This window comes from Micropterus salmoides, unplaced genomic scaffold (genome assembly GCF_014851395.1).
Source record: "Micropterus salmoides isolate LMB-PRFRI ecotype aquatic unplaced genomic scaffold, ASM1485139v1 Ms_hic_scaffold_20, whole genome shotgun sequence".
In the NCBI taxonomy this organism is placed as follows: domain Eukaryota; kingdom Metazoa; phylum Chordata; class Actinopteri; order Centrarchiformes; family Centrarchidae; genus Micropterus; species Micropterus salmoides.
The window spans coordinates 30,192,718-30,219,878 of NW_024041151.1; the positions used below are offsets into that span (position 1 = coordinate 30,192,718).

General features: G+C 40.6%; 1 protein-coding gene across 3 annotated transcripts; it reads left to right on the plus strand.

The window, feature by feature from the left end:
- The first annotated feature begins 1,758 nt into the window (after nucleotides 1-1,758).
- zer1 (zyg-11 related, cell cycle regulator) lies at nucleotides 1,759-27,144 on the plus strand. 3 transcript variants are annotated; one of them, XM_038733525.1, is made up of 16 exons: nucleotides 1,759-1,912; nucleotides 3,179-3,391; nucleotides 3,544-3,694; nucleotides 6,133-6,587; nucleotides 9,515-9,688; nucleotides 9,819-9,933; nucleotides 15,064-15,210; nucleotides 15,339-15,512; nucleotides 15,988-16,203; nucleotides 17,324-17,365; nucleotides 17,538-17,657; nucleotides 17,822-17,937; nucleotides 19,436-19,624; nucleotides 20,565-20,662; nucleotides 21,393-21,495; nucleotides 23,280-27,144. In XM_038733525.1, the coding sequence occupies exons 2-16, from the start codon at nucleotides 3,225-3,227 to the stop codon at nucleotides 23,365-23,367; spliced, it is 2,355 nt and encodes a 784-aa protein (XP_038589453.1). In that variant the 5' UTR covers nucleotides 1,759-1,912; nucleotides 3,179-3,224; the 3' UTR covers nucleotides 23,368-27,144. The 3 variants fall into 3 exon arrangements, with proteins under 3 accessions (XP_038589453.1, XP_038589454.1, XP_038589455.1); XM_038733526.1 differs by having other exon boundaries at nucleotides 1,805-1,959; XM_038733527.1 differs by lacking the exon at nucleotides 1,759-1,912 and adding an exon at nucleotides 1,992-2,147.
- Nucleotides 27,145-27,161: the final 17 nt, after the last annotated feature.

Below are 27,161 nucleotides of genomic sequence, written 5' to 3' on the forward strand. Positions count from 1 at the left end.
GGCCTTTTCCATACATTTACTTAAAATAACACATTCCAGGTCCCCTTGTTTCAAGGATTTCCTAAATATACAGTTATAATTTGTTGTCAGCGCAGGTAGAATTTTAATACATGTGCGGTTATAGATAGTCTTCCTCCAAACAACTTAATGTTAGTTAATTAATTAATTATAGGTGTGTTATTGTCAATAAATTGTAAATAGTTTGCCGGAGGATTAAGGTTAGTGGATCCAGCCCTCTTTGTCTGAAAAAATGTGGCTTAACTTCTGACAGCCACTAGAGGACAGACATGGTCTAAGGATTGAATGAGTAGAGTCTGGAAGTATTTAAATACAGCAGGATGACTAAAGGAAGGATTATTAATATTAATTGAACTTCAGTAATATTCAAGTCAAATGAACATGGCTGGATTAAACTGATTTGGCTGTTTTAAGGGACAAAGATATAAAATTTGTTCACAGGGGTGGAGCTAGAGATGAGGTCATGGGCTCATGGGGGAGTTGATCACTTTGGGAACATGAATGTGCTCGTAAATTTCACTGAATCTTCCCATTAGGTTTTGTGTACAAGTTTCAGCATGATGGTGTGGCTAGATTAAATGTCAGGAGCTTACCAAAAAGGTATGACATCTGTTTGGACCTCTGGACAGTAGTTGTTGACACATTCTGCAGTGGACCAAGCGTTAGTCTCTCACTTTCCCCCGTGGACAGCTGCACTGCCACTGCATACCATGCTGCTTGAAAACACATAGTGATGAATACACATACAGTGTTTGCAATATGACTGTCGGTTTCTCTTATTGCAGTGTAGTGAGTGAAAGGTCGAGAACCATGTGAGCCAACATGGAAGTCATTTCTGTGCCTCTCTACCAAAGACACCAAATAAGTGTTCATTTGTTTAGACTGTAACTCTAGCTAACTAGGCTGGATAGACAAATAAAGTTCTTGCCTTTATGCCTACATGCTTTGAATGTGGAAGAAAAGCTCTGCAGAGTACACTGACATGCTCCCTTTATTAATTCCCCTTAATTGGGCAAATTGGCTGTGGGGCCCCTATTGAGAGGTTTTAACACATGGCCCCTCTACAAAACAGGGCCACAAGATCAGGTAACATTGCAGGATCTGCCTCAGTTGATATCAATCTTTAGGGTTAACAAATGTTAACAAATGTTAACAAATGTTAACATTTGTTAACATTTGTGACACATTTACAATTAACCAATTTTACACACAGTGAATCTGGGGTTTGTAGGGCTCTGGTAGGCCATGGAGGGCCATGTGGCGGTTGACAGCTTGGAACCTGAGAAAGTAAGTTCTATAATTTCACAGATAAGTAAAGATTCAAAGAATTATAACACTGCACAAACCATGTTGTGACAGTTTGGCACACCGTTTATTTGCATAATAGGCTGGACATCAAGGAGAACAGTCAGAATTCCTTTAGGTTTCTTAGAAATAGATTTGATTAAAAATAAAATCTATTCTAATTAAGGCCTGGAAATATTTAAAAGGAACAAGTTTTTCTATAGCTTGATTTTGAAATAAACGACCTCTATTTACTGTAGTATTATTGCTGTCGAGTGTGTTTTACTTTTCAAATGCGTTTTACAGTACTACAACAACTACTACTACTACTAACACAAGTGTAAGAGATATTTATTGGTAACAACATGAACTGGAAGGACGAATGATGGGAGTAGAAGAAGAAGAGGAGGAGGAGGAAGAGGAAGAGGAAGAAGAGAAGAAGAGAAGAGATGGGGAAAATGAGGAGGAGGTGTAGTGGAAGTGGAAGTAGAAGGAGGAGGAGTCTGTTTGTTGACATCGGACGAAAACGATAATCAGATGAGTGAATCAGACTGGTGACAATAACTCAATTTCTCGCCGTCATCAAGACACAGCCTTGGCGAAAGCTAAGGTACAGCACTGCCTGATGAGCCATCCACTCAAATAGCGCTGACCACTGTTAGTAGACTGCATTTCCACACAGAGCTCTTAGCTAGCGCTAGCCCCACTGGCTAAGTTAGCTAACATCATAGCAGGGAAAGTCATCGTTAGCCACAAGCTAATTTAGACGCTGAAATGCACCGTATCGGCAAGTTAAGGTTTAACTTAGAATAACAAGTGTTGTTCTTTGGTAGTTTGGGTTGTGAGTGAGTAGGATAACATTTTTTGTCTGTTTGTCAGTAGCTACCTAGCGTTAGTGTTGTTAAAGTAAATTATTATACATTGTAGCTAGCTAGCTAGCTAGCTAACTTAGTAACAGTCTGTTGTGTCTCCTTCAGAATTCATTGCAATGTTTGTTAACAAACTAGCAGTACAAACCAAATGACAGGACAAACAGTTACCAGCTTCAGCTTATCAGCAGTAACGTTAGTCATTGAGCTTAAAATAAATAAGATTTGATCATTTTGTTAGAAATGGTGAAACAAGTTGTTCCAAAGTAGCCAACAACAAAGGTCTGCAACACCTGCAAAGAGGTGGTCTTATAATGTAAATATAGGCTCAGTTTATTATGGCAGTAAGGCGTTATACTTTATTAGACACGGAAAATACAGTAAGAGTTTGAGGAGTATAAGTTAACTGTAATAATGCTAAGTCAGTACTTAAAGTTAGTGTATAACCCTCATTAAAGTTAGTTTATTATTTTTTGGTATTGCTATTCTTGGTGAAAATGACTTTACTCAATATCAATTCTATATTTGAAACATACATCTGATCAACGTGTTGCGTTACTTAAACTTTTATCTGAAAAGACATGTCTAACACATAACAAATGGAGAGAATTTAATTTAAAAAATGGCATTTTTACCAGTTCCTTTTTCCATTTATCACATGGTTTCTGGCCAAAAGGGCCCCACAAAGAACATTTTATATAAGAAAAATCTTACCTAAAACCTTTAGTTTAAACTGTACTGCTACTGTAAGTGCCAAAAATAGTGGGGAAATGAAGCAGATATTAGCTTATTGTTGCAGTTAAAGTTTCTGTGACTTGACATGTATGCCAATTTTATTCACATTTGTTCTTTTAATCATCACTTCCATTTAATTCTCACATTGGAAATATTAATTATTCAACTCAGAATGTCAAGGGGAACTTTTTTGCTGTTTCCCACCAGAAGCAGCCTCTTGTGAAAAGAAATTGTTCCTAAAACTTTACTTTGTTCAATGCACGCCTCCTCAGGTCCTCTGCCCTGTCTTTGATCTGAGCTGGAGAAGAAGAGGCTAACATGGCAGCCAAAGCAGGAGACAACCCTGATAGCCTCATGACTCTGTCAACAGTCTTCTGCCTGAAGAACCTCAGGAAGACCATGTGCTACCAGGGTATCAGGAACAAGCTCTGCCTGCGTTCAGACATCTTCCTTCCCAGTGAAATCTGCGACAAGCTGGTCAACACGTATGTAATAGTAATACATGGATTGATGATTACCCAATTTCTGAATTTTCAGCCTGTCAAAATGGCCCATGTTTGCTACAATGTTACAGATTTCATGTCTGAAAGGGGTTTTAGATTCCATGTTGGTTTATTTGTTATTTTGCTTTAAACAGATACATGGAGTTGGTCCACACAGATAGTAACTTTGAACCAGAGGAGAGCTTCTTCCAACTATTCTCAGACCCTCGAAGCACCAGACTGACCAGGGTGCAGCTGAGAGAAGAGTTTGTACGTGACAGAGATCTTGAGGCCATTAGAAAACAGGTAGGATGCCACAAGTTTTAGTGAAAGACCAGTTTTTCACAATAAGCTTTTCAGTGTAACATTTGTTTTCTTGTTCACCATTCATCATGAGCTGAAGTCAAAGATCTAAGACTTTCTCTATGTACACAAAAGGCCTATTTCTCTCAAATATTGTTCACTAATCTGTCCAAATCTGTGTTAGCGAGCACTTCTCCTTTGCAGAGATAATCCATCCACCTCATAGCTGTGGCATATCATGATGCTGATCAGACAGCATGGCTATTGTACAGGTGTGCCTTAGGCTGGCCACAATAAAAGAGCAGGTTATAATAGCATTCTACTTACCAACTCAATTATGGAGACCACTAAACAGTGTGTATGAACACAAGCAATCACTTTATCTATCTTATAACTTAAGTGTCAATTGTACATGTTTGAGAAGCTCCGATCAGTATCTTTGGGCCAATCACAAATCACTGGGTCTATTTGAAGCCTTTTATTTTTTATGTGGCATTATATAGTATTCTGTACATTTATTTAATTGGTCCTAAAAACAATGTATTAAGTATTAAAATTAACAGATGATAAAGTATCATGAAATGACAACTGTTTATTTTATTGCCAGGAAACATGGGCAACAAATTCCACTCTATCTGTCTTAGAGACTTAAACCATAGCAGCCTTTGCCTGGTTACTGTGAACATCTTATAGCTTAACAAATATAGGTTTCCTGTGGAATAAACTACAAAATCAAAACAAACAGCATTTTTATAAATTTACCTCAACCATAAAAACTGCAACAAAAAGGCTGTAGCCCAAATATTTATGAGATAAAGGAGCACAGGCATCATGAGCCAACAATAAACTCTGAAGTAGCCGCTTTTTGTTCTGGAAAGCTGAGGCAGGTAGTGTGGGCTTTACGGGTAGAGAGAGGGAGAGGGGCTACAGAGAGGAGTCACAACTGTCATCAATGAGATTTGAAAAAAAGGACATTTAAATAAATAAAAGTACAATGTTAATTCCATATACTGTTGGTATATTGTTAATATTACTTATAGTTACTATATTCATTATAATTTCATATGGTTTACAGGCTATAGGCCTTATATCATGTCAGTGGGTTGTTTTTATTTATTTAATCCTTGTACAAGAAGCACAGTCTACATCTTTTACATAGGCCTACTGCCACCAGCTTTACCAGACGAGAGAGTAGCACTTTAAATTACGGCCAGCAGAACTGTTACTTAACACGGGAGTACAAAGAGACGGTGGCGGCGGAAAACAGACTGGGTGTCGTCTCAAAGTAAATACAGCGACATGCACAGCAGGCTAACTAAAACTCTGTCAGTAGCATCGTGTTGGCTGATGAGACGGATTCAGACACAACAAACATCTTCTGGTTAGTCATTTCTGGGAGTGGAAACGTTGCAAAAGGGTTCCGTTTTATAACAAAAACGGAGAGAGAGAGAGAGGCAGTCAGCTGATTGAGTGCATGGCGCCTCTCTTTGCATCAGGAAACTCGCACTGAAGGATCAGTCTCTCTCCCTCTACCTGATGCGCTGAGTGTCAAGACAATAAAAACTCCGGTTGTGGGCGGCCTGTGTGTGTGAGATGAGCTTGACCGCGACAGTTTCACTTGATCGCTCCTGCTTGTTGCTCCACTTGTCTGATTGCTGCTCAACTCTCATTGTAAATGATTAACTGGGCGCATGATTTGCTTCCTGTCTGAAAAGGACTTTGGTGCTAGCTAGCTTTGAAAACTGCTCAGACAGCGTAGTGAAACCATATTAGCTGCCCTTGAAAATTTGTCTGGTGAGTATTGCATCATTTGATCGGTTCAAACTAGTTAAAGCCATTATCGGCCGATTACGATCGGTTACTGATCGATCAAAGCACCCTTAGTACATGTCTGTTAGATTTTGGAAGACTACTAGCTACGTGGTTCAGTTCTGATACACCTAATTTACTGTCAGTTGTCAGTTTTAGAGAACAGTGAATGATTATAATGGGACAGTTTAGTTTCACCTTAGTATAGGTAAGATACCCAGCACGTCACCTGTTAGTAATGTATGATTCTTCTCGCAATGCTACCGTCAAGACCTAAGAAGTGGAGGGGTGGCGGTTTGGTTTTCTGTTACCAGTAACTACCACTCAAAGAAATTGTGTCAAGTGACAATTTGGTTACGCCACTCCAGTCTCCTTTGTCTTACAGAAAAAAGCTTTAGTTTCTCCAGATATAAATGCAATGGCATCTTGATATAGTACTGTCATTATATGACCTTATTTTAGGTGGAACATACCAATGTTTCAAGAATTTCTGAAATTCTGAATACAGCGCTATGTAAAGTATAACCCAGTCATTAAGGATTGCAGTATACTCATGTCAGTATGGTCAACATTCAAAAATGATAAACTGAATTAGTATTCACAGTAATTATTTACTTTGTTTGTTCTTCCAGGACCTGATTGAGCTCCACCTCACCTACTGCAACAGTCTGTCATCCCGCAGCTTGAAAACACTGACCTGCTTCCGTGAGACGTTGGTGTCTCTTTGTCTCTTCGGCTGCAGTCACATCTTCTACAGGAAGGGTGGTGCTCCACTCGCTTGCAATGAAGATACAGAGAACGAGGAGGAGGAGAGCCCTGCTTCTAGGCAGGCATTAGAGACGGACTTTAATTTCCAGGGGTTCAACCGCCTCAGGTTACTCAATTTAGGCGGCCTGCCTGACGAGGTGGATGCTGAGTCCCTCCTCAAACCCCTGAAGTCACTCACCTCACTAGATCTGTCTAATGTACAATTGCTGGGAACATCTTTTCTCACCCAGTGGAGAGACAGACTGGCATCTCTTGTTCTCTACAATGTGGACCTGTCAGAGGAGTTGGTCAATACAGTGGTGGAGATTGTTAATCTCAGGTAAGGCGGGAGGGGGGTTTTATATACAGTATCTCACATACAACACATTAAATATTTGATTATATCTTTTCATTTGACAACACTGAAGAAATGACACTTTGCAACAATGTAAAGTAGTGAGTGTGCAGCTTGTATAACTGTGTACATTTACTGTCCCCTCAAAATAACACATCACACAGCCGTTAATGTCTAAACCGCCGGCAACAAAAGTGAGGACACTCCTAAGTGAAAATTTCCACATTGGGCCCAATTAGCCATTTTCCCTCCCATGTGTCATGTGACTCGTTAGTATTACAAGGTCTCAGATGTGAATGGGGAACAGGTGTGTTAATTTGGGGGCATTTCCGAAACTGCTTGCTCCTCCCTCTCCCTACATACTTCCACTCCATTTGTGCGTTCATGCGGAGGGTCCGCCACATTGAGTGCCATCCGAAACCAATGAGGGCGGAGTGGTAGTGGGTTGTTAAACCCTCAAATGCCGAGTCAGCACCGATGCTGGCTTGTTGAAGGTGTGTAACACCCTTTGCTGCACGATGGGGGACCTTTCTTTCAATTTGCGTTCCGTGTGACTTCGCCGGTTAACATGTAGGATTTTTTTATTTCGAAACTACACAAACATTGTCACGTCACCATTCACAGGTTAACAACATAGCCCATATGATTTATATTGAAATGTTGTATTTGTGAATATAACATTTTTCATATAGGCTTTTTTTTACAATGAATATCAATCTTTTCATAAAAGAACATAATACTTATTTTTCATAAATATATATATATAAAGTCATGTTCTTAAAGAAATATTCTACACAAACACAAAATGAAAGACAAATGTTTTCAGTTATTGCAAAACACACACTTTTCCTCAACATCAATCCTGAATCTTAATACAACTGTTGTTTATTTGATACATGTATTATAGCAGTAAGTGCAGCGGTAACGTCACATTACATTACATTAATTAATTTAACTGACGCTTTTATCCAAAGCGACTTACAATTGCTATACATGTCAGAGGTCGCACGCCTCTGGAGCAACTAGGGGCTCTCTTGCTCAGGGACACAATGGTGGATGTCTCACAGTGGGAGTTGAACCCAGGTCTCCCACACCAAAGGCAGGCATCTTATCTATGCACCATCACCACCCCACGTCACATCTTAATTATGCTGGGGAGAGAGGGTAGTTCGTCCAAAAGGCTCGATTTGGCCTGGAGGGTGACTTCGACCAGAGTTCAGAGATTGCCAAGATCCTGAAACTGAGCTGCAGCACAGTGGCCAAGACCATACAGCGGTTCAACAGGACAGGTTCCACTCTGAACCAGCCATGGTCGACCAAAGAAGTTGAGTGCACGTGCTCACCGTCATATCCAGAGGTTGTCTTTGGGAAATAGACGTATGAGTGCTGCCAGCATTGCTGCAGAGGTGGAAGTGGTGGGGGGTCAGCCTGTCAGTGCTCAGACCATACGCCGCAAACTGCATCAAATTGGTCTGCATGGCTGTCGTCCCAGAAGGAAGCCTCATCCTGATGCACAAGAAAGCCCTCAAACAGTTTGCTGACTGAAATACATGCACATGCCACAAAACAAGGAGAGATGTCAGAGTGACGGGGCTGCCACTCTGTGCGGCGCCCCGAGCAGTTGGGTGTTCAGGGGCTTGCTCATGGCCACCTTTGGCAACTCTCCAGCTACCAGTCCACACTCCATATCTGTGGTCAATCTGGTGAACCTCCTGTTCCCAAGCCAAGTTCTTACAGACTGAGGTACTGCCGCCCCCTGTTCAGATGGTGTCAAGCGTGTGTGGTGGCAACCAGTTGAGGAGACGAGTGTGTCTTGCCTACAGTCCAGCATGGTGGTTGGAGTCTCCTGGTCTGGGGCTGCATGAGTGCTGCTGGCACTGGGGACCAACAGTTCATTGAGGAACCAGGAGTCATTATTACCATGTTTCATTTTCTTATCTAGAAACTTGACCTTCAGTGTGAGATGGAGAAAATGATTCTGTTTTGATCCAACAACATTGATCCAACAACATTAGGCTGTTTAATCTTTCCTCTACATAGCCCTTCTCTTTCAGTATGAATGCACAGTTTTTGCAGCAAAAACATCTTCCCTTCTACTTCTCTTCTACAGAAAACATTTTCCATTGCACAACATTACTTTAGAAACGCAAATCAAAACAGAACAAACGGGAACAACTACATGCTGACATATCGGCAGGTGTATGATTAAACAGTCAAACAGGTGTGTAGGTATGTAAGTCGAAACACAATCATTAAGTGAAACAGAAACAACTGTGTAGGAGGAATACAACTGGGTGAGGAACAGCCAAAGTCCGCTAACAAGCGCTGCTGAAGACAGTTTACTGTCCAAAAGTCATCCACTATGGCAAGACTGAGCACAGTGTACCTCGAAGAATTCGAGTGCATAGCAGCAAACAATGTTTGTTCAAATATTCATACATTACAGCATTTCTCCACACCTGTCTGAAACTTTGCACAGTATTTTGTAATAAAAACTGTTAATAAGCTTTTACCAGGCATTACACATGTATGCTTAAGGTTGTACTACAAAACTTTGTCAGGTTATTCATTTCAGTGTTTCCTGGGGGGTGGGGGGGTCAAATGAAGATAAACGTGTACCCATGTACATGCAATATCTAATTTAATCTATTGATATTAGTGATAGACTAATGGACAGTGATATTGCTTATCAGAGCATCTGTAAAACCTATTCACACCCCACTTTTTCATGTTTATTGATATACAACTTTGAATCACAGTGGATTAAAGGATAAGTCCGTATATAATATTTGCTCCTATTGTGTAGACCAGCGGTTCCCTAACTTTTTAGTCCCAGTACTTACGTTGTATGCCAGCTAATCATTTACAATTTGTGTCCCTGTCATGAATAAATAAAACTCTATATTCTCCAGGCATCTTGACATCTCCCGAGAGAGCAGACGGACCTCTAAGTTTAAGATGACCAGGAAAATCCTGACAGCCATAGTCCAGCGTCTGATCAATTTGGTGTCACTGGACATCTCAGGGCACACTATGCTGGACAACTGCACAGTTCCACACTTTGAAGAAGCTATGGGTCGGCCAAGGTGGGTAACCAACGGTAGAGTGTACATTGGATTTAAAAAAAGTTTAATTCAGAGGTTTTTTAAATTACAATTACATTTTCATTTACCTTTAAATGAACTTGTGAACAAGCCTGGTTTTTCTCTCTTTCAGCACTGAGCCATGCAAGAGCAGCATCTATCCTTTCCAGGAGCTGAAGAGGCCCCTGCAGTTTTTGGGCTTATATGACACCACCCTCTGTAATGTGACACACATCCCTGCTTATAAGGTACTGGTTATCTGAACACATTACAGTTTTTAGTTGTTTTGGGCTTCACAACAAGGAGCACAACCACTTTTACCACTATTATCCATCTACCAGCTGGATCTAGAGTCACACTCTGAACAAGTAGCAGGACTGATTTATGTATTCATATCATTATTACCCTCTTGTGTGTGTTGTTTAGGGGACAGATATCACCTGCCCCTGCCATATCCTACTTACCACTGACACACCACCAGTCATCATGTGGGTTACATGTAGGAAAACCATTTTTCCATGTAACATTTAATGCTGCTCATAGCCTGCCATTTTATTTCTTTACTCAGTCCTCTACAATTCCATGTCAGAATGTTCACCTTTATTGCCTCAGACCTAGTGCACTACATGACTCCTGTTTAAACAGTAAGCCCACACATGGATATATCAGCAGAACGTATTGAGAAGCGAAAGCAGAGAGACAAAAATGTAACAAAATCCAGGTGTTACCTTGCATCCCAATTGAGAGTTTGGAGCATTGCCCAATGAAAAGTAAGAAGATTCTGTGATTATTCCTAGTCCGGAATAAGAAAGACGCCCCTTTAGTATTCAAAACGGAATGAAGTTGCCTCCATATGTGGTCCACTGCATAATGAAAAATAAGAGTATAGTGTCTCTTGATGTTCAGTCAAAACACAAATTTCCATATGCCTTTCTTCTTCTTCCCATGTCCAATAATTTTCCAATATCAAGGCTTTATCAACTCTGCATCATTTTAATTATTCTAGATATAGGTTATTCCTTATCCACAGAGGTGGAAAGTATTGAATTATAATTTCTCGCGTTACTGTAATTGAGTAGTTTTTTTGTGTACTTGTACTTTTTTAAGTCGTTCTTTGCGCTTGGCTCAAAGACGGGCCTGACTGTGAATCTTGCTGCGGAGAGTCCCCGGCTGCAGTAGCATGTGTATCATGCGTAAAACAGAAGCATCGGACCAAAGGGAACAATCACCAACCGTCCTCAGCAAGACGGAGTAGACTGGGAGCGGCCAGTCGCGGGTCGTGGATCCTACCCCGGCTGGATAAAGTCCGACGCTCCTGTTTTATGCATGATCCATGATGATACAGAAGATTTACAAACGAATGTCATGTCTTATTAAGAGGAGCCAAGCTCCCCCGTAGTTCCCACCCTGCTTGTACCACAGGTAGTTGGTAAAATAAGTTTTCAAAGTTTGGTAAGAGGCTTTGCTCAAATTAACCAAAAAGACATGGGTGCATGACAGCGTTAATGTTGGTTGGCACTAGCAACCTGCTGGTAACTAGTTAAGTATGTTTAGGCCCATTTTGCTAAAAAAATAATCATGCTAATGCCTATAAAGTCCCATTAAAATTACCATCTGTTTGAATGTAATAGGGGAATGACTTAGTACAGTCCAGTGTTTCCCATTTTCCCAGTCCAGTGCGGCCCGCCATAGTGTAATCTGTCCTGCTAAAGATTCATAATGAAGCAAAAACATTCGCAAACCTTCTCAAAATAACATAAAAGGTCTCTAACATTGTTTTGTACCATTGCTTTGGCAAAGTATCTGTCAAACAAACTAAAATCTGGCTTTGTGCCAATTTAATAAGTAGGTCTATAAATAAGATATTAAATCAGTATAAATATGTTATTTAAGGAGGATAAAAAAGTAACTAAGTAAAGTTTACTCTGAGTAAATCTTAAATGAGCTACTTTTTACTTTTACTTATCCATTTGTTCAATTAAGTCTTCCACCGCTTTAGGTGATTTGAAAGTGAAGGAACGCTTGCCATGTGGAAGAAAGAGCAGGGAAAAGGATTCGTGGCCGTTAATTCCCATATCTAGTAGCTTCTGACCCACCCCATCGTAGCTTTGCTGTTTCTTATTAACTTCGGTTGACACATTGGAATGGCATCTAATAGCATGCTGCTTTTATGTGATCTTGCCCTTCACCTTGGCAGCTCTCAGGATTTGCTCTTTTTGCTATTTGTCACATACATATACATGTAGCTAGATTCATCCTCCTCCATTTAAATGCCTTCATGTCCTCCACCTTCTCAGACTCTACTTCAGTGTTTTCCCTTAATTGGAGTTAGGCAATGTCATCTTCTGCGCTAGAGATGTGCTCTTCTGCAAGCATTACACGATGACGTGACATCTGCGTTGCTAGGGGCTTTTTCAGTTGCATCTCCATTGTGTTCTTCACAATCCACGTGTTCCAAGCAATCCAAGCTAGCATTAGCTTCCTGAACATTTTCAAAGTCGGAACGTGCAGAAACTTAGTTCTCGGCCTTGGGACCAAGATACATACTGAGTGGGACCTTTTTTAGAGTCACATTGTACACTGGCTGGATGAGAAATTGTATGCGTTGTGTCTCAGCTGTCGCTTCAGCCCTAGCCATCTCCTGAGGTGGTTGCTGACCCTCTTCTCTACGGTCTTGACTATCAAGATCGGAACTGCATAGACTAAAAGGGGCCACAGGATTCGGGGAAGATGCCATGCTAATAAACCTGGGCTTTGAGCTTCCCAGGTGGGCCATCCATCCTGTTACCGGTTGACTGGATAGATGATGTGTCCCTCAGAGAGCTGTCAAAACCTTGCATAAGCTCTTGGCTGGCTTCTCTGTGATGGTTACGATGGCTGCGCTTGCGATATTGAACCGGAACTTGTCCTCCAACTTCCCTTTTCCTTTCCTCAGCACCATAGATCCTGAATTGGCTGATTTGAAATGTATCCAGGTCTACTCCACCAGCTTTAGTGGAAGTGGGACTTATTATGTCGGGGCTGTGAGGTGATACATCCAGTAGGGCTGCACGATTTGAACAAAAAGTCATATTGTGATTATTGTGGACAAAATTGCGATTTGCGTTTTGATTATAATTGAATAAATGGTCCTATGAGTCTACTTGCTTAATAACTCTACATGAGTGGATTAAATAAAATGGATAATGTTCAGTTAATAGTTTACTGTTAGTATAACAATGATATATTAAATACAATATTCATTAGAATTTCATATAATAGTATATTTTTACCAGTAGTTTCATTTCTGTGGGTTGTTTTTATTCATCAAATCCTTGTGCAAGCAAAAAGCTCTACATCAGTCTCTCATTTGTTAAAACTAAGTCTTGTTAATGATCATTTTGTTCAACATTTAATGATTTACTTTTTTTAATGTCCCACCCCACCCAGCCTGTGATTGGTAGGTTGACGAAAAGTGCCAACCAAGAATGTTGGCTCTGTGAAAAGTTGAACATGTTGAATAACTAAATGCACCCACACAGCTAACATTAAATGGCCAGTGAGCCTTATCTTCTCCCGGAATTTCTCTCTGCGCTCCGTTGACGAGTCCGACTATGTTTTGAACGATTAGCTGCGGGGCAGGGAGGGGGGTTACGGTAGAGTCTTGTTTTAAAAGTTACTCGCACACTGCTCATAAAACATTTTTCTCATTGCACATCGCCTTATCTGTGTTTAGGGGCACAGACGAGAGCCCGATGTGGGCGAAGATAATGAGCAGACTGCAGCGCACACACAGAAGAGAGCTCACACACACTTATTCTGTTTTATTAAATCGCACACATTTTGCGGTTATGTAATCTCACATGACGACATCGCGATTGCGATTACATTAATCGTGCAGCACTAACATCCAGTGTTGCAGGGATGCTCTGCCATGCAAATTCCCTCCTGTTGATGTCCTGATAACTATTTAGTAAACAGTAGATTTCTGGAAACTCTAAAACAGCAATGATCCATCTCTCTTCCAATGATTTGTGCCGGGCGTCGCAGACAAATAGTTCAAGGCAATTCAACTCTGGCCGCGGTGTTTGTGAGGTGAGCACAACCTCGACAGTTTCACAGGAATGCACCCGCTGGTCGCTCTGCCTATCAGAATGCCCGTATCTCCCTTCCTACACGCTCGCCTCTCATTGAAAATAAATTACCAGGCGTGTAAATCACTTCCCGCATGAAATGGTCTTAAGTGAGCATGTTCATGGCTAGGGAGAACAGTGTCACAAAGATGGTGCACCCTGAGATGATGCAGATGTCCACCTTGTGACAGCTTGGTGTAATTGCTCATAAGGAGACCCACATCCTAAAGTAGCTGTAGTAATCAGGAATGAGGTTGCAATGTTTGGTCAGTGTGAGCTGCACCATCTTGTGTGGAATGAAGCAATATGATTTGCCAGGTCGAGGCCACCTCCCTGATGAGCTATGTCGCCACACCGGTGTGCTCCGTAACAGGATTTTCCCCAGATGCAGCATGAATTTGTGGTTCATTATCTTGCTCAAGGAAACTTCAGCATGCAGAGTGGAGGAGCCAGGGATTGAACTAACAACCTTCTGATTAGTGGATGACTGCTCTACCTTTATTGCCCATTTTAATGTATTTTTTTAAAATGATAATGAGACATAATATAATAGCATTTAATTTTCAGAAACTCAGTCACATTAATAATCACACGATAACAATAATAATATTTACAGACAGATTATGCAGTTATATGGGCATAGAGAGAAAATATGAGCAGAGACAGTGGAGCCACGTTTCTTGTCACCACACAAAGCAGATAAAGGATTTTTACCTCCTCGCTTCCCCTGTAACATTAGCTGCAAAAGTATAATATCAGTATTACTTGCTTGTCTTCACCCTCCACCGTATCAATCTCTTTTTTTCACCTCACTTATCAATCACATCAAAATTATTCACCACCAACTGTACAGGGGGGGTCAAGGCAAATTTAATGGGGTTGCAAAACAATGTGATGAACACTACATGATAGTTGAGTATCATTATGTTAAGTATTCACTAAAAGGGCCTTATACTGGTAAAAATAAATGCAGAAAAAAGCTTCAGTTCACCTTTTAATAAATTGATCAACTCACCCTTGATGTAATGAAAGAAATAAGCAGTTCTTCCTACTTAAATTAGCCAATGCTCAAGGGCACACAGGCAGTGCACATGGTGGTTTCATAACATATAGCAGGTTAACTCCCTCTAAGTTAAAGGAAATGTAAGTTGGTTTGAGCATTCAGCAATAGAAATGGAAAAATAAAATCTGTGCATATTAATAATGCTTATTAATATGTTTTGTTTTGTGCATTAAATCTGAGTGTTGCCTACCTTTTTTTTTCAGGTGACTGGATCAAAGAATGAAGACCAGGTCCTAAATGCCATTGAGGCTTACACAGAGTTTCGCCCTGAGCTGGCCCACAGAGCAATCAATCAGCTGTTTGACATTGCCAGAATACAACACTGCAGCCAACTGCTCCGAGCTTTGCAAGTATGATGAGTTTAAGATGGGTTGTTCTTTAAGTGAGGTGACACCAGTGACTTCCACTTAAATCTTTGTGACATGTTCTGCCTCGATTGCTTTGTCATACCTCTCCTATAAACTTTCTGTCCTCTCAGCTTGTCATCGCCGCATTAAAGTGCCATAAATATGACAAAAGCATCCAGGTGACTGGCAGCGCTGCTCTGTTCTACCTGACCAACACAGAGTACCGTAGTGACCAGAGTGTGCGGCTGCGTAGAGAGGTCATTCAAGTGGTACTAAATGGAATGGAGCAGTACCAGGAGGTCACTGTAAGTCTACTCTGTAGCCTCATCAAAATGTGTTACACAGAGTATAAAAACCCATCATGTTGGCATTGAATTCTAGATCATTTTTGTACTCTTTTTAACTTCATCTTTGATCAGACAGTTTCTTATTTAACATACAGTATCCAGTTTTAATTTTAATGTTAAACTATTTTTTGTTGATCAGTATCAAAGCAAAGTATTTAATGTTGTTCAACACAAATAAACGCAAACTCCAAATGTCATATTTACTTGATGAAAAAGTGTTCTACAAAGCATAGTTATTAAAAGTATATACTTCATGAAGTTCTTAACTATGTGCTGCTTAAAAAAAGCGTATCAAAAACTTTAAACCAGGTCAGCATTTAGGCCCATTTGATCTACATTATGTTGCTCTTGAAATTTGTAGAGTTTTTATTTAGAGACATAAACCTTTCTGTGTTGTAAACCTCTCTGTGCCCCCCTCTGTGTCCAACACCAGGTCCAGAGGAACTGTTGCTTGACTCTGTGTAACTTCAGTATTCCAGAGGAGCTAGAGTTCCAGTATAGTCGGGTCAACCAGCTGCTGCTGAAAATCTTGGAGCCAGCCAGGCAGGATGAGTCCATCCAGAGAATCGCTGTGCACCTCTGCAACGCTTTGGTCTGTCAGGTGGATAACCATCACAAGGAAGCTGTCGGAAAGATGGGATTTGTCAAGGTAACAAGATGAGCTTCACCGTATATGACATTCTCATTTTCCTGACAGATGTCCATAAAAAGAATGTGAAGCAGTTTACATGTATTAATTGATTTGGTTTGCCAATGTATGAATGGATAGTAATGGAACTTAAAGGTGACCAAGAAAGCCAGAGAAGGTTTTAAGCAGTTTTTAACAGCCTGTGGACTGTTTTCTACATAAAGGACTCTGGACATTTTTCCCGTGAAAACCTAAAGGATGTGATGCTTGTGCACGCTCCAGAGTGCCTTCTGTTCCACTCCTCTACAGCGCAAACAGTGTGCAACACTAGTTAACATTAGCTTAGAAATGGAGTCCGCTAATGCGGACAACTGCAAACAATGGGCTACATTTATCCAATCCCTACTCACGCGTTTGCTTGTATTTCTGCTGTAGGCTGCTGGGGCTGTCCAGGGTTCAGCCCGGCCCTATTTAACCCCTAACCCTAACTGACCAAGAGAGATGCAAGGCAGAGATTGCCAACCACCTAACCGATGCCCAGGATGATGCTCGCTTAAGCCTATATAGTGTGAGCGTGAGCAGCAGGATGCTGACTGCAGTTCTGTTAACGGCTGCCAGTGCCATTAATAACAAAACGAAAAGTTACACAAAAATAAATATGGAATACCTCAGAAACACTTTTAAAGTATTTACAGTTAAGGAGCTTCATTTATCTACAGACCCAACCTCTTCTATCCGTATTAGACAATGTATCAGTGAACAGTAAAAATGCAGTTATAATACGAGGATTGCACTCATTTCTTGTTCACCTCACAAGCATCAGGATGGCAGAGATCATTACTGTGTTAACTTTCCACAGTTGTACAACCTTTTCTCAGAAGAGTCTAAGCTGATGAAGTTTCTTACGGTTGCAGGGTCTTACTTGAACTGGACTTTTCTGATTTGTATTTCCTCTTTTACCCTGTGATTTTAAAAAAAGATCACAACATCCACACGCTTATCTCTATTCCACCAAATGTGTTATCTAATCTTTCATAGCTATCTTTTTTTTGTTTTGCTTCCATCAACTTCTTCTTTTATGGAGTTGTGCGGCACTTTTGGAAAATCTTTTATCCCTTGACTCTTATTTCCTCCTCCACAGACAATGTTGAATTTAATTCAGAAGAAACTCCAGGACAGGATGGTGAGTCTCAGTTTTATTCCTCTTTTAACCATGACATTGTAGTGCTTTATAGACTCAAGCCTCACCCAATTGTTTTCCAGGAAGTACATTTTTTAGTAGAATATTAATTCTCAGTTAAACATATGTTGATCCGGAATCTATTAAGAAGGTTGTGTGTGTTATTTGCCCTCAGTGTGACCAGGTGATGGAGTTTTCCTGGAGTGCTCTGTGGAACATCACTGATGAGACGCCCGACAACTGTCAGATGTTCCTCAACTGCCGGGGCATGAGTCTCTTTCTGGATTGTCTACAGGTGAGTCCACACTCACCCATGCTGCACCTGTTGTGTCTTTTCTGAAACCATAAGAATTCACTTAGCTGCTTTCTGGATTTGTTCCATACATGTTAGAAATATGTTGATAGATTACAAATCATGCAATAAAGTACCTCTCATACCCCTGTATGATCTGACTCTAGGAGTTTCCAGACAAACAGGAGCTTCACCGCAACATGTTGGGGCTTTTGGGAAATGTTGCTGAGGTCAAAGCACTGAGGCCACAGTTGCTCACCCCACAGTTCATCACTGTATTCAGGTAAGAGAACAGCTGAAACAAGTAGAGAGTACAATGATTCTGGAAGGATTCTGGTCGACCTTTCCATTATACACACATTAATAAAACAGTATCGATCGACACTTACATCTTTGAAATACAAGTGGATATTCACATTACCAGCTGTTTGACACACAGCTCATGTCTGATAATTTAATAAACTCTCTGCTTTTAATTTAATTATGTACAATCGGCCTGTGTCACTGTGGCCTAATTGTAAATGTATATTGTCTGCTAAGTAGCAGAAGGGAGCTACAAAACTCAATTTCACTCTACAACTTTTTGTATTGTGATAATAAACCTACCTACCTACCTAAATTAATGTTGGGTATATACGCAGCTGGGCAGCACACCTCTGTAGAGTGCGTTGATGCATAACCACTAACTCAACAGTAGGTCTGGGCGTTTAAAACATTCTGCAACAGATGACTTCACTTTAATACAGGTTCCTGAGTTTTATAAAATCCACCTTACATACACATTACAGTACAATGATTCACTTCAAAAGTGAAAGCAGTTCAAAGACCTGGGAGTAGCTGGAGAAACTTGACTTTAATGAAGAAACTGATGGAATATCAGTAGGGAAGACTGTGTGGGTGACATTTGTGGAAATGGGAAATATTGGCTTACTTTTTCTGTGCTAAAGCTAGCTGACAACCATCCACTGTGTCAGCTTGGAGTATTTCCCTCCATTCACCTGTCGGTCTGCATCAGAAACGCTCTCTACCTTGACTCTAGGTTATCCATCCTCGCGGTGGCGAGGAGAGGATTCATCTGGCCTTCATACTGGGGGGAGGATGTGGTGAATGGACTCAGTAATGAGCAAATACAGGTTAGCTGCAGTGGCTAGCTACCAAGCAGCACAGAGTTCACTTATCTGTGCAGATAAGCAGAAATATTACAGTGATCCTCATCTCTGGGTGTAACTTAGTGTTTTTCCTCTATGACCTGTAATGTTAAACAGACAATCACCCATATTGGTAGATCTTGGTGCAAACATGCTGCGTGCTTACTGGCTCACTGACACTGATGGGATTTACCTTTATATCAAAATTTCTGATACACTGTCTGTGCCATAAAAGTATCAAAGTTGGGTACCCAGCGCTGCTCAAAAGGGCAAGCCAAGGCAAAATATTGTAAAAGAAATGGATTGGACTCAACACAACTAATGTGGTTTCCCCAAATTCAACTGGAAAAGGACTTCTCTAGTCTCAGAACTATTCAGCCCCTTGAATAGAATCCCTCATGACAGCACAAATAAGTGTAATCAAGGGCTTTATTAGTTGCACCAGGTGTGCTTTAGCTGGAACACATGAAATACCTGAACTGGCCAGGGGTTTGTTGAGTGTCACATTTGATTGCACTGTAGAACTGTACAGTGGCTACCAACTACTAATAGAGAGACATTTCAAACCAAAGGACATGTACAGATCTCTCACCAGATGTTTGTTTCCCCCCTCCCTGTTTGATGCTTTGACAGTAACCTGCTGGACAGCAAGGCAGATGGAATCGAGGTGTCGTACAATGCATGTGGCGTGCTTTCACACATCATGTTTGATGGGCCAGAGGTTTGGTCGATGGAAGAGCCGCAAAGAGACACAGTGATGTCCAAGATGTGGGATGCCATCCAGAGCTGGGACGTCAGCTCACGCCGCAATATCAACTACAGGTGATCATCTGTTTACTCTTTCCTTATTAATGCTGTCAGGTGTGTGTGTGTGTGTGTGTGTGTGTGTGTGTGTGTGTGTGTGTGTGTGTGTGTGTGTGTGTGTGTGTGTTAAAAAAAAACCACACAAATAATAAATATATAAATTATACATGACTGTATAATAGGGGTGTAATGATTCAACAAATTCACGGTTTGGTTCATACCTCGGGTTTTTACCTATATGTAGGTATATTAACAGCTACAGTATATTTGGCGACCCATTCTAGCATTTTGCAGAGAAACACAGAGATGTTAACTGGTATTACGATACAAGATGCGGACACCATTTTATATTATGGAGCGACAGTGAACGCACCACATCAGATGTCACGCAGTACCACGTTGGTTTCAATCCACATGCGGCACACTTGAAAACTGAATCGCGGGTGAGTTTATTAAACTGGACAATTTTCTAAAACGTAACATTACTGCTGTTTGAGAAAGTAAGAAGAACAGAGACTCATACAGGAAGAGAGAGACAGAAAGAGGCGGGACAAGCCGCTGTGTGAGAGACCAGAGGTGTAGGTGTGTGAGTGCGGAGGTGAGAAGTGAAGAGAAAGGGAGCTGATTCAAGTAGTGAATAAACACTAAAATAAGGTGGAAAATAACCTGTTAGCAATATAAATACATTATATAGCGATACCCCCCACCCCACCGCCGCTGCTGCCACAGTTACAGTGTCTTAATGAGAACTCAACAGTCTGGTGAGCGGTTCTGTCCCTTAGAACAGCAACATGAGACAGTGGACTTTTGTGCCGCGGTTTTGGCCTTGGTTTCAGATCTGTTACATCCCGTGTGTGTGTGTGTGTGTGTGTGTGTGTGTGTGTGTGTGTGTGTGTGTGTGTGTACAGCTGTGTGTTTTCGTACTTTTTGAATTTTTCAATTGAGTTTGATCTCTCAGGTCATTTGAGCCCATTCTGCGACTGCTGCCCCAGAGCATCTCCCCTGTCAGTCAGCACTGGGCCACGTGGGCTCTCTACAACCTGGTATCAGTTTACCGTAAGTATCTGCTGCTCTGGAGGTTGTTTTATGTTTTTTTTTTTTTTTTTTAATTATTCATGTATTAAAGCAGCAAATGCTTTTGCCATTTTAATGTTCCATCAAATAAGACTGTAGTTTTAATCTTTATTCTTTTTTAAAATTTGTCAAATTCTGAATTGAGCTGTTGGCTGAGATAAACCACCTTTCCTCCCTAATCACAGCAGCGGAGGCAGGAGAGGAGGAAGGACGGATACTGACTTCTTTATTCTTTCTAAACTTTACTCAGTATTTTTATGTCTGGAAAAGTATTTATTTTACTGACATTTGTTTTCACTGAGATATTATTAAGCAAATGTAGCGACTTTGCTGTTGCTGCCGTAGAAAGAATATTTAGATATATTTAAAATATAAATCGGATCTAATCCTGTTCTGAATTTATTCTTTTTTTTAAATGATCATCTAAAAAAGCCTAATTCTGTAGTATTGGTAAAGAATCAGGCCAACGATTTTTTCATGTCCAAAAAAAACTATAACCTTTATTTATTTTAGATAAATGTTCTAATAAAATTACATGACAATGCATAGTTTTTAGTCAAGTAACATCAGAATATCTTGAGGGAGGACCTCAAACCTTAATTCTTTATTCAAGTACACACACTGCCTTTATTTACTGCTGACATACCTAAATAGTGCTGTATACAGAAGTGCACTGGATTCATTGTCTTTCTCTTTCATTTTCGCGATGCAGCAAACAAGTATTGTCCCTTGCTGATTAAGGAAGGAGGAATAAGTCTTCTAGAGAAAGTTCTGGAACTGGAGAGCTCACATCCAGATACAAAGGACATGGCCAGGTAAGAGTGACAGCTCTTTGTAGTGGTGTAATGGATCGTAGTTGACCTGTGATCCTTAAGGACCCAGTGGTGTAACTGGGACATTGTGCTGCCTGTCGTCATAGAAACAGATCATCAGATTGTGATGTTTATTGCCGCTTCAGTAATCTCTGCTGCCTTCCCGTCAACATAGCTCTTTACTCGTCTGTGGCTCGTCTCTTGACATGTAACCAATCAGATATTGCTGTGGGCGGGATATTGAGCGTGACCATAGAGTGACTGCAGACAGAAAGAGGCAGCTACATCAAAACAAAGCAGTGCATTTTAAAATTAATTTAACCACAAGCTTTTTTTGTGTATCCGAAAACGTGAGTTTCGTGATCCGTTGCACAGTAGCTCTGTGTGGAAGAACCCTCTTTAACCTAATCTTTATGTACTTTCAGTACTTGTTAGCACTTTCGGTAGCTTGTCAGAAGATTCTGTTTGATAAGAGAAATTCTACAGCTGATGATTCACTCACAGGCTAAGCAGCAGCGGGAAGAACTAGTTTTTCTGGTTATCTGATGCTTATAAGTCTTTGGTCCAAATAATTTTGTTGCCAGCAGTCGTCAGTCACTTACTGCAGTCATCTAAATACATAGAAATACGTCTGGGCGCTATGTCAAATATATTTAATATATATCAATATCAATGAATGTGCATAAGGGCCCAGATCATTGGCCAGCTGATCAGAAGGTGGTTTTACTGGGCAGCTTCCAGATGTGAATGTGTAACTATGCTAAAGTTCAGCAAAAGAGAGACTTCCTCTCAGTCAACTGAAACATAAAGGATGAGAAAGAGGCGTAGGATCGGTATAGTGTCTCGTTTCAAACACACAGAGCAGGACACAAGCACAACACGTTTAACAACATGTTTAACTCATTTTGCACCATCAGAGAGAATCCCTGTTCTCATTTTGTCATGTGTACACATTACCATGGCTACCATGGGGTGAATGGGACATGTAGTGTAAAGAGCTTTGAGTGATTGGAAGATTACGAAGGTGCTATACAAGGACAGTCCATATATCAAATTATCATGTCCCAGAAAAGTCTTCTTCTGCTTGCCTCAGCTCTGGGTCATTTTGAACCTCAAATGCAAAGTAAATATTTCAGGTAGCATTACACATAGAGGTCCTGACACTTCTTTCAGTGCTGTGATGAGCTTCCAGCAGGCATGTGACTGGAGAATGAAATGAGCCAGCAGGAGACAGGTGGGGGTGTCTGATAGGTGTAGCTTAAACTTTGCTCCGCGACAGTTTTCCACAAATTTCAACATGTTGCTTTGATTAATTGCTGAAACATGACTATCCAAGAACTTTAATGTCATTGTGCAAGCACAGTGACATTGCAATTGTGTCAACGTCAATGGTGGTCTTATATACACACCCCGTAGACACATATTTACAAAGTATAAAAAAGACATTAATGAGATAAGAAATATAAAAATATCAGCAATCTAGTTATCAGCGTAGTTCCTACATGACATATTTCACACCCCTTCCATACGTTGCCTTTACTGTGTGATGTAAGAAAGTTTGATTAACAGCTTTCACACCAGCCTAAGCAAACTGAACCAGAGTTTGAGTCAAATCCAACATGTTAGGTGTAATAGCACCTTAAATGACATTCAGGGTGTTTTCCCCATGTGGATTGCATAATTTGACAGTGAAATGTTTTTGTACAGGCCTAGAATCAGCCGTCGTAAGAAGCTCCTGCCTGCTACCTAACCTTGAGCTAACATGTACTTTCTTATTTTTCTTTCAGCAAAGTAATGGAGCAGTGTGAAAAATTCAAAGACGATCCCATGGAAACAAATCAAGGGCAGGAGGTAAACTATGGACAGAGAGGTTGACAGCACAGGAGCCATGATTCCCGGCAAACATCAAGCAAAACAACCTAAAGCCCCTCCTACTGTCATCACCACAAGGGTCAATTGTGTGCATTATTCTTATTCTTATCATTCTTTTGTAGAGCAGAAATGTGTTTCTGACCCTCTTCACAGCAGTTTGGACAAAACCTTAATATATGACACATAGGACTTAAGATGTGGTGCATGGTGTTTTTTTGTTGTGAGGGTGCTTACCGTTGATGCACATGAGCATCTCTTCAATTGGGCCAGGTTTGTTGGAGTGGTTGACTATAATCTCTCAGTGTGTGTGTGTGTGTGTGTGTGTGTGTGTGTGTGGGGGGGGGGGTCAAAGATTTAATAATGGAACAAAACAGTTGGAGTAACGCTTGGTTCTCAGTGGAAGGCAACTAAAGCCCTCCCAAGCTCACTACCCAGTACTGTGTAACATTGAACAATAGGCTGAAGGCCGCGTAGTGTCCCGCACAACCATCAGAGGTCTCAGCTCTCACACTACTCAATCTTAGTCGCTCGTGCTTGCGGGGGCCTCTGAGCTGTTGACGCTGATGTACAGTGAAAACTAGCCATTATGTGTGTAGCGCAGAAAAGCACCACACTGATGTTGATGGGAGGGAAGTCTACCCAGACATTGTGGCACAATGATGGAATGATTTGTTAAATATGTAAATATTCTCTGTTTGTCTCATCCTTTTACTGTGTGTAGGTTTTTTAATATAACTGTAAACACTCATGACTTTACTCTCTATTTAAATGTGTTTAGATTTGACTGACTAAGTGCTAAGAAACTATATACAGAATACCCAGTCATTCAAAACTCTTCTTCATGGATCATTTAGATTTAGTTCAACCTTACTTCTGTCTTTAATTGTCTGGCATTTTAACCTGATTCTGTTGATTCTTCTTACTGGAAGCAGTAGTGAGCTTCAACTATGAGGGACATCAAAACACCCAAAGCAAATACACTATGTGGCCAAAAGTATGGGGACACTACCAGCCCAGTGCGCAAAGCCAGGTCCATAAAGACATGCCTTTCCCAGTTATGTGTGGAAGGACTAGGCTGGCCTGCAAAGTGTCCTGACCTAAACCCCATCCAACACCTTTGGGATGAAATGGATCACTGACTGCAGGCCAGGCGTTATTGCCCAGCATCAGTGTTGGGCCTCACTAATGCGGTATGTATGTTTAAAGTTGAAACTGAGATGATCTGTTCAGGAAGTCATTAGTGGCTCTGAGACATAATGTATCATGATCACATGGAGGGACTGCTTCAAATGTTTGACTGACTTGAGTGAATACAGAAGAATCAAGTTTGATCCCCACCTCTAGTGAACGTAAAGGTTGAATTCCTACTCCAGCTATCACAGCTCTCCCCCTCACTTTAACCAAGTGGTTTTGGTGTATTTTGACTGCACCTTTTTTCTTAACCCAAATCAGTCTGACGTTATTCACTCCATTTGGTGTTGTGGTCTTAAAAGTGCCCTGTGGAGTTTCAATGTTTCTCACCAAAACTCACTGTGCATGTGCTTGAGGCCTAACTTGTTGAATGCCTTTTTCCTCATAAATATTTTTAAAGCTGATTTTTAAAATTATTTTTATTTTGCAACCTGCAAAGGGTTTCTAGCTCAGTCTTCTTCTTTGCTGGCACACTGCTGTCTTGCCACCAACTGTCTATAAATGGAATGGCATACTGTAAACTGTCAGCACAAATATCTCTAGCGCTGCCCACACGCTCTTCTATGAGGGTCCTTTTACGTGAGCTGAAGTTACAAACAAAATGGTGACCTGCTCATCAGACCAGTGCACCACACCACTACTAGTGGTTAAAACCTCCACAGGGTACATTTTAGGCTGACCCTAACCAACTGGCTTCTTCACTGACACTGAGATCATTTACAGGAAGAGTTGAATTAGAAAACTCCTCTGCAAACAGCATTGACAGTAAATGCCTCACATGAGAAAGTGTTCGCTTGGCTATCAAAGGCAGTTTCTTACATTCACAACTACAATATCAAAATCAAACAAAAATGTCCTGTTTTTAATATCTTGTTTTAACGCTTTAATGATAAAACCTGCAATTTATTTCAGAAGTACAACAGACACACACAGGATGTTTTCCATTGTGTATCATAACCACGTCCGCAGTAACACACCTGATTTGGGACAGTTGATGTATGCTGTGTTGGGGTTGCCTTTCTGTCCTTAACATTCAGAGGACAGTACAGTTGTGTACCCACTGAATATATTTACAGTAATATGAATCAAATAAGGAAGGTTTCTTATTTAAGTCTCCATGCCAGTATCAGTGAGTGGAAATGATTTATGGTTTAATTCTACTGATAGTTGTAATTTATTATTTTTTTCTGTGTTTCTGTGGCTTGGCTCTCAGCTAGTGATTCCATAATTGATTAATCAGATTTTTTTGTCTTGTCGGACCAACAGCCCAGACCCCAGAGCTATTAAATTTTCAGTGGCATTAAACAAAGAAAAGAAGTGTTTATTAATGACCACAATTGTTGCAGATTTAAATGCCAATCAGCACTTGAGCACAGTTTCACATATGTACTCTGATTAGGTCTGTGCTACAGTATGTTTCAGCCTTGGTTTAATCCTGAGAACATTGCATTGCTGTCATTTTAATTTTAAGTTTCACTTTAATAAATGACCTGAATGGGGTTGAATGAGCAGTTTGAGTGATTAAAGACTCACTTCTCCCACAGCGGTAAATGCAGCACTGAGGCTGATAACAGGATTGGATGGTGCGTGTATTAAATTAATTTTGCTCCTAAGCCACAGAGTGCCAGGAACTGAAAATCCGCGGCAGTGAGGGAAAATACTTTACATCACCAGTCATAGTGCATAACCTCATTCAAAAAGTTTTTTTCTCCAACTGCAAAATGCGTATTGCACAATGGTTTCTAATATGTAGCACACTGGCACCACAGTGTGTGCGCCTCGAGTAGGTTCCCAGTATCAGACTCTGTACAGTGTCCTTCACAGTCCCCAACATTTACAGTTAAGGATTATGTTCAGTGATGTCTAACTGATCTTTTTAAGCTATTTCATATCAGTTGTGTCGAGTTGATCCACTGACTTGATTTCCTGATTCTCATGTACAGTTTTTCTTTGTGTGATTTGTGGGAATCTGATTGGCACAGCTTTGTTTCTATTGCTATTTCACAATCACAGTCATGGTGAAAATGAGTATTCCAGACAGTGGTGTGAGATGAAAAGCTTTAGTAGAGACTCACTTAATGTTTCTGTTTTGAATTCAAATGTGTGGATTTGAAGAGGATATACCATGCTTTCACATACGATCGAAACAAATTTCTTAAGATTCACACAGTGTTTGAATAGCTCCTAGAGAAAGTAGATAATTATTTGGACATCTTAAGTCAGTTACCTATTCTCTGCCATTTGAAGTCATTAAATGTTTCAATTTATGCTTTCTATAAAACAGTGACAGCAGGTAGCTACTGTCGGGGGTTGATTGTAATTTATAAAGGTGTATATGTGCTGGGAAGTGAAATACTGTTTCAGGGGAACTGCAGTGTCAAACTGTTCAGAATTTCATCTACTAATTTCTAAATGTTTCTAAAGTCTGTCAACACTTACTCCTTTCTTGCTGATAAGTGTAATCCAAAATGGTGAGAAGGATATTGGATTCAGACATTATGGAATTCCTATTTTTCCTGATCTAACTAGTACCAGGCCATTAGTGTAAAGATATGATTAAGCAATAAATATGGAGTGGTTAAATGGGAATCTTGTCATGTTTTTCT